This window comes from Podarcis muralis, chromosome 13, assembly GCF_964188315.1.
Source record: "Podarcis muralis chromosome 13, rPodMur119.hap1.1, whole genome shotgun sequence".
Taxonomy (NCBI): domain Eukaryota; kingdom Metazoa; phylum Chordata; class Lepidosauria; order Squamata; family Lacertidae; genus Podarcis; species Podarcis muralis.
Window position 1 is genome coordinate 22,497,200 of NC_135667.1, and position 13,739 is coordinate 22,510,938.

A 13,739-nucleotide genomic window follows, 5' to 3' on the forward strand; every position below is an offset into this window, starting at 1 on the left:
TTTCATTTGAAACCTTCAAAATTCCATCAATAGGACCAAAGTACATGTAACCTTTATTCATTTTGTTTATGAAATAATCTTCGGTGGCATAGTTGGAATCAGTTCTGAACGAAGTGAGGAAACCAGGTAGAATCACCTCTTTTGTTCTCCATCAAGCGGAAAACTTCATTTCCTGCTTGCCTCTATCGAACCAGAACTTCACTATTTAGCACACTAACTCTGCCCCCTAACTAGTGACCAATAAAAAAAGGCCATTAGAAGCATTTATTTTTACTTCTTTCCTCCTCAAACAAGGAAACCCATTAGAATGCTTCTCCTGTCCTCTACCTTTTGATTAAAAAAAGAAATAAAATCAAGCTCTTTCTATCTCTCTCTCTCTCTCTATCTCTCTCTCTCTCTCTCTCTCTCCCACTTTCTCACAGACACAAACACAAGCTAGGGAAGGGATGATCTATGCAAATTTGCAAAGAGGAACAATCATCTGAAGAACACATGGGTCTAATTTGCTTATCATGGGCAGTCAAAACCCTGCCATGCAACTGCTTTTTTCTTGTTGTACCTTGAGGCTTCTCCTGCTTTAGTTTCTAAGGGAGTAAAAGGAATGGACAATTGCTATGCCTGTCATACTTTAAGGTCTTTCTTTTTTAAATTGTCTTCCCTCTCTGCAGACAAAGTTGGAATCTGCTGCTCGTGGTTTTTATTACTGGATGTTAGACATGAGCATCTAGAAAACATCTCAGTTACAGAAAATGTATTAATGTGATTGTGGGTGACAGGAGAAAGCCTGAACAATCCTTGGTGATTGGGGAGGGAGTTGGATTCTTCTCAGGTCTCTGCCCATTTTTCTAGCAACAGGAGTCAACTCTACTGGAACCATAAAGATTCCCAGCTCTATATTTTCCTTTGTTTCATGGGTTAGGCAAGGCCTATTTCTGTATGCAGTGAGAGTTGCAGTCCTGGTTCAAGCAAGAAAATGAAGGAGGGAGAGCCATTTTGTTGCTACGATTGCACTCCCTGTCCAGAAGAGAAGATTTCAGACCAGATGGGTAAGCAATATCACATACAGAAATAGGAAGCAGATGGCCAGTAATCCAGAGGAATGGGAATAAGCATAAATATATGCATACAATATGGTTACCGGTTTTATTCTTTTAAAAAAAAGGAAGAAGAAAGATTTGCTTATTGAATTTATATACTGCCCTATAACCAAAGGTCTCTTTCTTTTTTCCTTTTCCTTTTTTTAAAAATTTTTGCTACCTCTTTGTATTTTTAAGAAATATCTCAAAGCATTTTACAGCATATTAAATCATTAAAACATAAATAAAACAATTCGAAGAAAGTTGAATATAGAGTAGGCAGTCAAAGCAACATAACAGAAAACTAAAATATTATCTTAAAGATTTCAAAATAAAACATTACAAAGGAGGTCAACTACAGAATTCATATTTAACATAGTTGGGCTGGGTGAATGTGAGACCCACTTCCTAGGCCAGGTGGAAAGGGCCTTGCAGGGAGCGGCCTTCAGGCCTCACGCCTTCTTCACCCTCTGTCCTCTTCTCCTCCAGCTGCTGGAGGGAGACAGAGAAAGGTGTGACATCAGAAGAGTGCACAATGTATTAATTGAGAAGAAAGTTTACATTTTATTCACCTTAGATTAAGATTTTTTTTAAAGAAAAGGCATAAAGTGTAAAGAAAAACAAAAAACAGCAGAATGTTTTAATGAAATATCTTGAACATCCATGATAAACTGCTGGGCAGAGGAAAATCAGGACCTGGTGTAACATTGCCCTTGGTAAAGCACTACGTTTGAGGCTTTATTGTATATATTCAAAAATGCCCAAATCTCATAGATTAATCATTGCTTAGAGTCTGTTGGGATGACAGGACTACATAAACTTTAATCTATGCAAGATTAGCATAGATTGTATGGTTTGGGACACCAATATAAACCTCATAACTCATTGCTTCTTTTTCAGATATGAATGACTGTTTTAAATGTCCAGATGAATATTATCCCAACAAAAAACAGGATTTATGTATTCTGAAGGAAATAAGCTTCTTGTCTTATGAAGAACCTTTGGGGATCAGTTTAGTTTGTTTTTCGCTTTCCTCTTCAATCATCACAGCTCTGGTGCTAGGGATGTTTCTGAAGCACCACAACACTCCCATTGTCAAAGCCAACAACCGGGACCTCACCTACATGCTCCTCCTGTCCCTCCTGCTCTGCTTCCTTTGTGCATTGCTATTCATTGGACAACCTCAGAAGGTGACATGTCTTCTGCGACAACCTGTTTTTGGCATGATCTTCTCCGTGGCTGTTTCTTGTGTGCTGGCAAAAACGATCACAGTGATTCTGGCTTTCATGGCCACCAAACCAGGATCCAGGATGAGGAAATGGGTGGGGAAGAGGCTGGCCAACTCCATTGTGATTTCCTGCTCCTTTATTCAAGCAACCATTTGTATTATGTGGTTGGCATTTTCTCCCCCATTCCCAGATGTCGATAAGCACTCAACTTATGGAGAAATTGTTCTAGAATGCAATGAGGGTTCTGTAACTATGTTTTACTGTGTCCTGGGTTACATGGGCTTTCTGGCTATGGCCAGTTTCAGTGTGGCTTTCCTTGCCAGGAAGTTGCCCAACAGTTTCAATGAAGCCAAGTTCATCACTTTCAGCATGTTGGTCTTTTGCAGTGTTTGGTTATCCTTTATTCCCTCCTACCTAAGCACTAAAGGAAAATACATGGTAGCTGTGGAGATCTTTTCTATCTTAGCCTCCAATGCTGGGGTGGTGGGGTGCATCTTTTTCCCTAAATGCTATATCATTGTTTTAAGGCCTCAACTGAATGATAAGGAAAAACTGATAAGACGAAAGGGTGGATGAATGTGGGTGTGTTTTTCTCTAGTCTGAACAACCAATGGATATTTGATTGTTTGGGTGTTTATGAATTATTTTCTCAGTAAATTTGTTCTATTTCAATTTTCTCGGACCTCTCTATCTTTTAAACATAAAAACAAAACCCTTGCATTCTGAAGCAATATCTCCTTATATATATATATACATGTTACCATAAACCTGAATTATTTAGAACAAGTCAACTTGAAACCCATGAACCTAAAAGAAATCTTGATCAGAGTTGTGCAACTTATACTCTAAGAGTAAGGGCTTAGAGAATTTAGCCAAATATTGCATGGCCTGGTTATATAGGATTTTGCCTGGTGCCTAAAGATATATAATGACGGTACCAGGTAAGCCACCCTGGGGAGAGCACTCCTCAAATAGAGAATCACGGCAGAAAAGGCCTGTTCTCGTGTTGCCACCCTCTAGACCTCTTGTGGAACAGGCACAGGAAGAAGGGCCTCAGATGATGAGCACACAGTCTGGGTCAGTTCATTTGGGGAGTGTCAGTCCTCGTGACGTGGTTCTGAGTAACTGATGACTTAATAGGTCAAAACCATTACTTTTATTTGGCCTGGGCAACCAGTGCAATTGTGCCAGGATTAGTATTTTATGCTCAAATTTTCTTGCACTGGTGTGCAACCTGGTTACTGAATTCTACACCAGCTGCAGTTTCCAAACCATCTTCAGAGGCAGCCCCAAAAATAACACTTTGCAATAATCTTACCTACAAGTTACCAGAGCATAGACGAATTATATTAGGCCTTACTTGTCCAGATAAGAGCACAACTGGGCCACCAAGGCCACCTGAGCTTCAAGTGACAGCAGTGAATCGATAATTATTCCTGGGTTATGTACAATTTCCTTCATAGGGAGTGTAACAATCAAGAGCAGGCCACCTTCCATCCATACAGTCTAAGGAGCCCCCCACTAATTTCCTGCAATGGTAGATACTGCCATATACTAGCTCCTCAAATACACTAAGAATTGCATTACATGGTAAATAAATATGGGCCATAAAGGCTGCAGATTAGAAGAAACCCAGAAGATCGCAAATTCATAGAGTAAGCAGTAGTATAATCACCTGGTGTTAAGCACTAAGGCAAACACAGTGACTTCCTGGGTTGTCAACTCTCAAGGCTCACGAGCTCTGGTGGAATCCTCATTAACTTGTGCATGGTGCCCAGTGCCAAATCCCTGAACTGTTCCAACTGAAACAGAGAGGGCACTTCATTATACAACTTTCAGCAGTTGCTAGTCTCATCTCTTTACCCTGGCTTATGACACTTGATATGCCAATTTCTACCACCCCCATATTTACTAAATGCTAAGTTGTTTAAAATACTGTTTCATTTGTTGTAACCCACCCCTGAGTGGGAGGACAGGAAATGTAATAGAGGGAATAAGCAAACCTCTTGTGAAGCTACAGACATGGGCAAGCTTCTTGGGACCCTACATCAGTGCCCTCTCTGTCTTCCCAAAGGCTAAGGGGTTCTTTCTCTGGCATTCAGAAGCAAGACAAGAAAGAAGTGGCAAAGGAGGAATTTGAAGCTACAGATTGAAAGGACTCAGCAGCTGGGTTGCTACCAATTAGGCCTTGCTCTTCTAAAAGTAAGACTCGCTCTGCCTTCCAACTTCATTGATGAGCCCGCCCACCATATTTCCTAATTAGAAAATGCCTCCCTCCCCACAAGCTGCGGTATGTGTTGGTAGGTAAAGGTAAAGGGACCCCTGACCATTAGGTACAGTCGTGGCCGACACTGGTGTTGCGGCGCTCATCTCGCTTTATTGGCTGAGTTAGCCGGCGTACAGTTTCCAGGTCATGTGGCCAGCATGACTAAGCCGCTTCTGGTGAACCAGAGCAGTGCACGGAAACACCGTTTACCTTCCTGCCGTGCTGATACCTATTTATCTACTTGCTTTCAAACTGCTCGGTTGGCAGGAGCAGGGACCGAGCAACGGGAGCTCACCCCGTTGCGGGGAATTGAACTGCCGACCTTCTGATTGGCAAGTCCTAGGCTCTGTGGTTTAACCCACAGCGCCACCCGCGTCCCTGTGTTGGTAAGTTGCCTTTAAATCTTCAGCACAGTGCTCCTAATACAAGTTTAAGTGTACAATAATGCCAAATTATGATGTTATACGTCTGAAGCCTTGGTGCCTCCCTCATCCAAGCCAAAGTATCATTTGATACTCAACTAGGCGGAAGGTGTGGGGGAATCTTCAGATGTAACAAACAAGTTTCCTCCTGCAGTTACACAGAGGAACCCCAATGTTGACTTTGTAATTATTTTCCTCTGTCATTACAGCAATGACTATTATTAATTTTGCTGCACGCTGAACCCCCTGTGGAATTCGAATAGGAAAGAAAAAAAGAAAGTTGTTATTTGGTCCATATACACACTAGAATTTATAACTACCGCTAAGGCTTAGTTGTGTTTATATTGCAGAGTTCTGGCCTATTTAAAAACTGAATAAACATTTAAATCAGCCTTTGCAGCTGTTGACATTGAAATAAGGGAGTTTTCTGTGGAAAGAATGTCATGTTGATTTGCCTTCACACTCAGGATGGCAACTTTGCTTATGTTGCTGCTGACACTGCTTCCTGAAATGACATGCAAGACTCACATGGTGAAGTGTCATGTCCATGATCCACACCCTCCACTTCACAAGTATCACCAGTCAGGAGACCTCATCCTTGGTGGCTTAGCTTCTCACAGTTTCATCGTTTCCAATGCATTAACCTTCACTAAAGAACCCCCACAGGCATTACCCGAAGAGCTTGCGTAAGGAGTTGCTCTTTCTTTACCTCTTTCTGTTTTTCTTAGTTTCTTTCACTGAATACTGAAAGTTGTGGCATATTGATTTTGAACAGAGAAAAATATAAATAATGCAATTAAGAATGTTCCAGTTTCTACATAACAGGATAATGCAACATAATAAAGATAAATTTCTTTTCACTGACTTATAAAAGCTTGCATAGCCTAGGTTCATATCTATTAATTTTGAAATCTGTTGTGGTCCATCTTTCCATGGAAATGAATCTCAGTGATATATGGATGCTTCCTGAAATGACATGCAAGACTCACATGGTGAAGTGTCATGTCCATGATCCACACCCTCCACTTCACAAGCATCACCGGTCAGGAGACCTCATCCTTGGTGGCTTAGCTTCTCACAGCTTCATCATTTCCAATGCATTAGCCTTCACCAAAGAACCCCCACAGGCATTGCCCGAAGAGCTTGCGTAAGGAGTTGCTCTTTCTTTACCTCTTTCTGTTTTTCTTAGCTTCTTTCTCTGAATATTGAAAGCTATGGCATATGGATTTTTAAACATAAAAAGCATAAAGAATGCAATTGTTTCCCTTGTTCCCCATAACAAGATAATAGAATATGATAAAGATAAATTTCTTTCACAAGTTCCATATCTATTTTGAAATCTGTTGTGGTCCATCTTAACAGGGAAGGGAATCTCAGTGATATGTGATAGATTCTGTATTCTTCCTTTATATGTTCGAAAGTTTAAAAAATGTTTTTAACACATAAAAGGGGGGTTATCAGAACTTACTAGAACACAAAATCCAAGCAATTTTGTACCCCAGCCTGGACTGTATCCACAAACGTGGTTTAAAATACAGTACTATTTCATAAAGCAAACAATGATGAGAATGCAATAATTGTGATTTATAAAATGAGAGATATCTTTTTGATACAGAATGCAATTCTCATTTCAGAGTAGTGACTAAGAATTACCAGCACATCCTGGCCTTGGCATTTGCAGTGAAGGAGATCAATGCCAACCCTCAGATCTTACCCAATACCACCTTGGGCTTCCACATATTTGACAGCTATTTCATTGCAAAAGGGACCTATCATGCTACAATGCTGCTAATGTCCAGCGCAAACAGATTGGTCCCCAACTACAAATGCGACATCCATCATCATTTGATAGCAGTCATTGGGGGGCTGGACCCCCTAACCTCTCTTCATGCTGCAATAGTTTTGGATATCTATAAAATTCCACAGGTATTATGTATCCATCTCTGTGCTGAGCATCATGGATTTAAAGTTGTTGTTTTCCTTCCCTGGTTGCATTGCCTGCCATATTTCACCTTGTGGTGCAGAGGCCAAAATATGTGAACTGGTGGGGTGAATAAAGCATAAGCTTAAATACCACAGCAAGACTCTTATACAGGGGATACGATTTTGTATTTATTGATACAATTTGGAAAACACACATGAAATCAATACTTTTAATTTGAAGAGAGACCAATTATGCAGGTTGATTTTCATTCAGTCATCTTTTGGCGGGAAATGTACAAAAGTCTCAGTTTTGTAAACATCATTGCCTCACAAATTTAATACAAGGAGATTGAAATGATGGTGATTGAGTGGGGGTTGAAAATGGCAGCTTTTGGATTGTGCTTCTCAGAAATGGAGTGAAAAGTTATGGAGCATAAATCCCATCAAAGGAAAATTTAGATGAGAATTCATGGGACTATGCTAAAATTAACCCACATGTGGTATTGAATATCTACTAGACTTTACTACATGAAGTTGCTGTTATGCCCACATTGTGTTCGCAGGAATGAAGGCAGAAGGGTGTATGTATGTCTTTATGAAGGAAATTTGCATTAACTAAGGATTTGTGGTGCCGTACCATAGGATCAACACGGGCATGCAAAATGTTGGCAGAAGGGTGTCTGTGTGTCTTTATGCCAGGAGTACAAGTCCATGTTATATCAGAAGCTGGGAAATGTGTTTTGACTAAAAAAGAAAGCTACAGCGATGTAGAGTGTCCAGGGTTTAAATACAGCAGGACACTTATTTTCTTGGAAACATGGTACCTTTCTTGTTCTTCTTTATAGTGACAGTCTTCATCCTCCAATTTTCACTTTTATTTGGTGTGTATGCTTAATTGGCAACAGTAACACAAAAGACTCAAAGAAGTATTTCAGTATTATTATTTTCAGCATCTTGTATTGAGTGATGGAGCAACATGGTCCTAACTCCAAAGGTAACTTGAAATGTTGAATAAAAATGACTGAATATATTCATAAAACTATTCCTATTCTCTCCCCCCCCCCCACTGCAATCCCTTTTAGCTCATATATAGCCCTGCTCCAATCATGGAGGATAAAACTCCAGGCCTTTCCTTCTACCAAATGGTCCCACAGGAAGCCCTGCAGTATGAGGGGATTCTCTCCTTACTTCTGCATTTCAGGTGGACATGGGTCGGACTCCTTACCATGGATCTTGAGAATGGAGAAAGATTTGTTCAAACTGTGGTTCCAATGTTTACTTCTAGTGGCATTTGTTTTGCCTTTATTGAGAGAGTATCCAAATTATCTCTTGTCACTGATCTTAAAGACTTAATACAGCAGGGTGCAAAAATATGTGATAAAGTAATGAGTAGCAAAGCCAATGTGATGATCTTCTACGGAGAATCTTATTCTATTATATTTCTGAGATGGCTTCCATATTTATCTGAGCAAGAACATGGGAATATTAACCCAAAGGGTACAGTGTGGATATTGACAGTCCAGGTGGAGCTGACTTCTCTCGTTTATCAAAGGACTTGGGATAAAGAAATAATCCACGGGGCTCTGTCCTTTGCAATTCACTCCAATGATATATCAGGATTTCAACAATTTACTGCCGGCAGAAAACCTGCCACCTCAAAAGAAGATTATTTCATCAAGGATTTCTGGCAGCAGGCATTTGCCTGCTCATTTCCAGGTACAGGTGCAGAAGATATGGATGGCGATATCTGCACCGGAGATGAGAACGTGGGGACTCTTCCTGGGCCTTTCTTTGAATTGAACATGATTGGCCACAGCTACAGTATCTACATGGCTGTTTATGCCATGGCACATGCTGTTCGTGACATGTTCTCATGGAGACTCAAATCAAGAATGTTAAAGGAGCAAGGGCAGTTGTCATTACAAAATCAACAGCCCTGGAAGGTAATGAAGCCAATTTTCTCTTCCAGTAGAGCACCATATCATGGGTCCTGAAATCGTCCATGGTTTGTTCAATAAATTATCTCCTGATTTTTGTTTGTTTGTTCTTCTTTGATTCTGTTGCCACTGAATATATTTGTTAGACTGATACACATCCTCTTCTTCTGATTTCCTTTTTCAAATATAGTTCCATCATTTCCTCAGAGGTGTATTATTTAATAATAGTGCTGGAGATGAGGTTTCCTTTAACCAGAATGGGGAGTTGAAAGTTGGGTTGGATATTATTAATTGGATTGTTTCCTTAAACCAATCCTTTCATAAAATTAAAATTGGGAGGATGAATCCTCACACGTCTTCGCATCAAGTGTTCACCATCCATGAAGACGCTATTACATGGCAAAGGCGGTTTAACAAGGTAGGAAGATATCCAGTTTGGAATGAACATTGACTTCAGTACTGTTTGTAAACATCATTTCACTTGAGCGCAATGATTTTGTGATGTATGAATAATTATTGAACTGGTCAGGGAAATTACACTTCATGAACTTATTCACCATGGTAGTGTTACAGATAATTATTTTTTTAAGATTTTTTTTTTTTTTTGAGAAATTGATAGATGAACTAAATATATTCATCTTTTGCCTTGAATATATGTCAAATGATGATCTTTGGTTGAGATCCAAAGTTTGTCATGCACATTGATTTCATTGTATCAGTTCAGAGCACTCCATCTTTGAATATCACTTAAGATCATTTTCATTCAAAACATTCAAAATTCCATCAATAAGACCAAAGTACAGTAGTACCTCATGTTACAAACTTCGCCCCAGGATGAGAACGGAAATTGTGTGCCGCGTTTTGGCGGCAGTGGGAGGCCCCATTAGTGAAAGCAGACCACTGGTTAAGAGCGGACGTCCAGAACGAATTAAGTTCACAACCCGAGGTACCCCTGTATATGTAACCTTTATTCATTTTATTTATGAAATAATCTTCGGCAGTGTGGTTGAAACCAGCTCTATGAAAAGGAAGGAAGTGAAAAAACCAGGTAGAATCTCGTCTTTTGTTCCCCACCTTTTCATCAAGTGGAAAACATTATTTCTTGCTTGCCTCTGTCAAACCAGAACTTCACTATTTAGAACACTAACTCTATCATCTTCCTAATGCCCAATGAAAAAGGCAATTACAAGCATTTCTTTTTACTTCTTTCCTTCTCAAACAAGAAACCGATTTAGAATTCTTCTCCTGTCCTGTACCTTTTGGTTAAAAAAGGAAATACAATCTCTCTCTCTCTCTCTCTCTCTCTCTCTCTCTCTCTCTCACACACACACACACACACACACACACAGAGAGAGAGAGAGAGAGAGACAGAGAGAGAGAGAGAGAGACATAAACACAAGCTAGGGATGGGATGATCTATGCAAATTTGCAAAGAGCAACCATCATGTGAATAATGCATGGTTCTGATTTGCTTATGGTGAGCAGTCAAAAGCCGGCCCTGCAACTGCTTTTTTGTTTGTTTGTGTGCCTTTGAGGCTTCTCCTGCTTTACCTTCTAAGAGAGTAAAAGGAACCGACAGTTGCTATGCCTGTCATACTTTAAGGCCTTTCCTTTCATTAAGTGCCTTCCCTCTCTGCAGACAAAGTTGGAATCTGCTGCTCATGGTTTTTATTACTGGATGTTAGACATGAACATCTAGAAAACATCTGTTACAGAAAATGTATTCATATGATTGTGGGTGACAGGAGAAAGCCTGAACCATCCTTGGTGATTGGGGAGGGAGTTGGAATCTTGGCAGGTCTCTGCCCACTTTGCCAATAATAGGGGTCTTCTCTACTGGAACCATAAAGATTCCCAGCTCTATATTTTCCTTTGTTTCATGGATTAGGCAAGGCCTATTTCTGTATGCAGTGAGAGTTGCAGCCCTGGTTCAAGCAAGAAAATGAAGGAGGGGGAGCCATTTTGTTGCTACGATTGCACTCCCTGTCCAGAAGAGAAGATTTCAGACCAGATAGGTAAGCAATATCACATACAGAAATAGAAAGCAGATGGCCAGTAATTCAGAGGAAGGGGAATAAGCATAAATATATGCATACAATATGGTTACAGGTTTTATTCTTTTTTGGGGGGGAATGGTAAATCCGAGTGATGCAGAGGGCCTTGTTGAAGATGCAAAAATCCAACCTGGTTTCCTTGGTGGAATAATTTGCCCTTGTGTTGAATGTGAACTGATCGGTCCACAGCCTCCTTGCCTCATCTTCAACCCATGACCTCCAAACAGGCAAAAAGAGGGGTTGGTTTTACCTGTCTTCCTTGTATGAGTTTCTGTGTTTATAAACAATCTCCTCCTTGAAGTCTCATTCAGATCCACAAATGCAGTGTGGCTAATAGTTTATCCACTCAACTATAGGGAAGTTGAGATGGGCTTGCAAGATTATGGCCTCTGTGGTTGATATTCACCTTCCCCAATCCTGTTGTCTCGTAATAGGAGAACAAGGGGTTTGGCTTCTGGAAACTTTGTTTATATAAAATACATAGTTGCATATAAAAATGTTACATTTACACACACACACACACACACACACACACATTTTCCTTCTGACATACCCTGCCTCTCAGCCTCTGGGTTCTCACCTAGGATCCATGCAAACTCTCAACTCAACTAAAAAAGTCTAGCAATGAGAAGAGTTCTTGGAAACAGTGGACATCACCCTAGCCTCTTGTTTCTTATGGGCAGGCACAGGGGAGTTGGTTCTTCCTCAGGCTGCCGTCAGCTATGTCCCATTCAGCTGCACACCCAGTTGCAGGAGCAACAGGTTTGTTGAGTTTCCCAGGTGGTCCAAAGGGTGAGGAAAGGTCACCTCTTCACTCACACTGCATTCATTGATTGATTGATTGATTGATTGATTGATTGATTGAATCTGTACACCCCCCCTATACCCAGAGGTCTCTTTCTTTCTATTTTTTATTTTTCTGTACCGCTTTATATTTTTAAGAAAAATCTCAAAACGCTATACAGCTTATTAAATCAATAAAACAAAAATAAAACAATCTGAACAAAATCAAATATAGAGTATGAAGTCAAAGAAACATAACAGAAAACTAAAATATTATCTTAATGATTTCAAAGAAAACATTTCAAAGGAGGTCAACTACAGAATACATATTTAACACAGCTGGGTTAATGTGGACCCCACCTGCTAGGCCAGGTGGAAAGGGCCTTGCAGGGAGCAGCCTTCATGCCTTCTTCACCCTCTGTCGTTTTCTCCTCCAGCTGCTGGAGGGAGAGAGAGAAAGGTGTGACATCATGAGAGAGCACGATGTATTAGTTGAGAAGAAAGTTTACATTGTAATTCACCTTATATTAAGATATATTTTTTTAATGGCATAAAGTGTAAAGCAAAACAAAAAAGAACAGAATGCTTTAATGAAATGTCTTGAACCTTTATGATAAACTTCCTTGGCAGAGGAAAATCAGGACCTGGTGTAACATTGTCCTTGGTAAAGCACTACATTTGAGGTTTTGTTGTATATATTCAAAAATGCCCAAATCTCGTAGATAAATCATTGCTTGGAGTCTGTTGGGATGACAGGACTACATAAATTTTAATCTATGCAAGATTAGCATGGATTGTATGGTTTGGGACACCAATATAAACCTCATAACTCATTGCTTCTTTTTCAGATATGAATGACTGTTTTAAATGTCCAGATGAATATTATCCCAACAAAAAACAGGATTTATGTGTTCTGAAGGAGATAAGCTTCTTGTCTTATGAAGAACCTTTGGGGATCAGTTTAGCTTGTTTTTCTATTTCCTCTTCAATCATCACAGCTCTGGTGCTAGGGACGTTTCTGAAGCACCACAACACTCCCATTGTCAAAGCCAACAACCGGGACCTCACCTACATGCTCCTCCTCTCCCTTCTGCTCTGCTTCCTTTGTGCATTGCTATTCATTGGACAGCCTCAGAAGGTGACACGTCTTCTGCAACAACCTGTTTTTGGCATCATCTTCTCCGTGGCTGTTTCTTGTGTGCTGGCAAAAACGATCACTGTGATTCTGGCTTTCATGGCCACCAAACCAGGATCCAGGATGAGGAAATGGGTGGGGAAGAGGCTGGCCAACTCCATTGTGATTTCCTGCTCCTTTATTCAAGCAACCATTTGTATTATGTGGTTGGCATTTTCTCCCCCATTCCCAGATGTCGATAAGCACTCAACTTATGGAGAAATTGTTCTAGAATGCAATGAGGGTTCTGTAACTATGTTTTACTGTGTCCTGGGTTACATGGGCTTTCTGGCTATTGCCAGTTTCAGTGTGGCTTTCTTTGCCAGGAAGTTGCCTGACAGTTTCAATGAAGCCAAGTTCATCACTTTCAGCATGTTGGTCTTTTGCAGTGTTTGGTTATCCTTTATTCCCTCCTACCTGAGCACTAAAGGAAAATATATGGTAGCTGTGGAGATCTTTTCTATCTTAGCCTCCAGTGCTGGGGTGCTGGGGTGCATCTTTTCCCCTAAATGTTACATCATTGTTTTAAGGCCTGAATTGAACGATAAGGAACAGCTTATAAGAAGAAAGGCTGGATGAATGTGTGGGTTTGTTTTGCTGTAGTCTCCAAAACCAATGGATATTTGGTTGTTTGGGTGTTTATGAATTATTTTCCTGGTAAATGTGTTCTATCTCAATTTTCTTTGGACCTCTCTATCTTTTAAACATATATACACACTCTCTTTCCTAAAAAACAAAACCCTTGCACTCTGTAACCAGACCTCCTTATGTATATACTGTGGCAATAGTTATATTGGGGCCCCGCTAATTGATTTATTGGTCCTCAATTAGCTACGCATGGCCGCCCACACACTTCCCTGCGAGACTCTGCTCCG

The 13,739-nt window shown here is 40.3% G+C and overlaps 2 protein-coding genes across 2 annotated transcripts; both read left to right on the forward strand.

Annotated features, from left to right (window-relative positions):
- Positions 1 to 937: 937 nt before the first annotated feature.
- On the forward strand, positions 938 to 2,881 carry LOC114583175 (vomeronasal type-2 receptor 26-like). The gene is made up of 2 exons (XM_028704515.2): positions 938 to 1,046; positions 1,977 to 2,881. The coding sequence occupies exons 1-2, from the start codon at positions 974 to 976 to the stop codon at positions 2,879 to 2,881; spliced, it is 978 nt and encodes a 325-aa protein (XP_028560348.2). The 5' UTR covers positions 938 to 973.
- Positions 2,882 to 5,461: 2,580 nt separating this feature from the next.
- Positions 5,462 to 13,443, forward strand: LOC114582203 (vomeronasal type-2 receptor 26-like). The gene is made up of 5 exons (XM_077918168.1): positions 5,462 to 5,679; positions 6,628 to 6,919; positions 7,999 to 8,859; positions 10,742 to 10,868; positions 12,539 to 13,443. The coding sequence occupies exons 1-5, from the start codon at positions 5,462 to 5,464 to the stop codon at positions 13,441 to 13,443; spliced, it is 2,403 nt and encodes an 800-aa protein (XP_077774294.1).
- Positions 13,444 to 13,739: the final 296 nt, after the last annotated feature.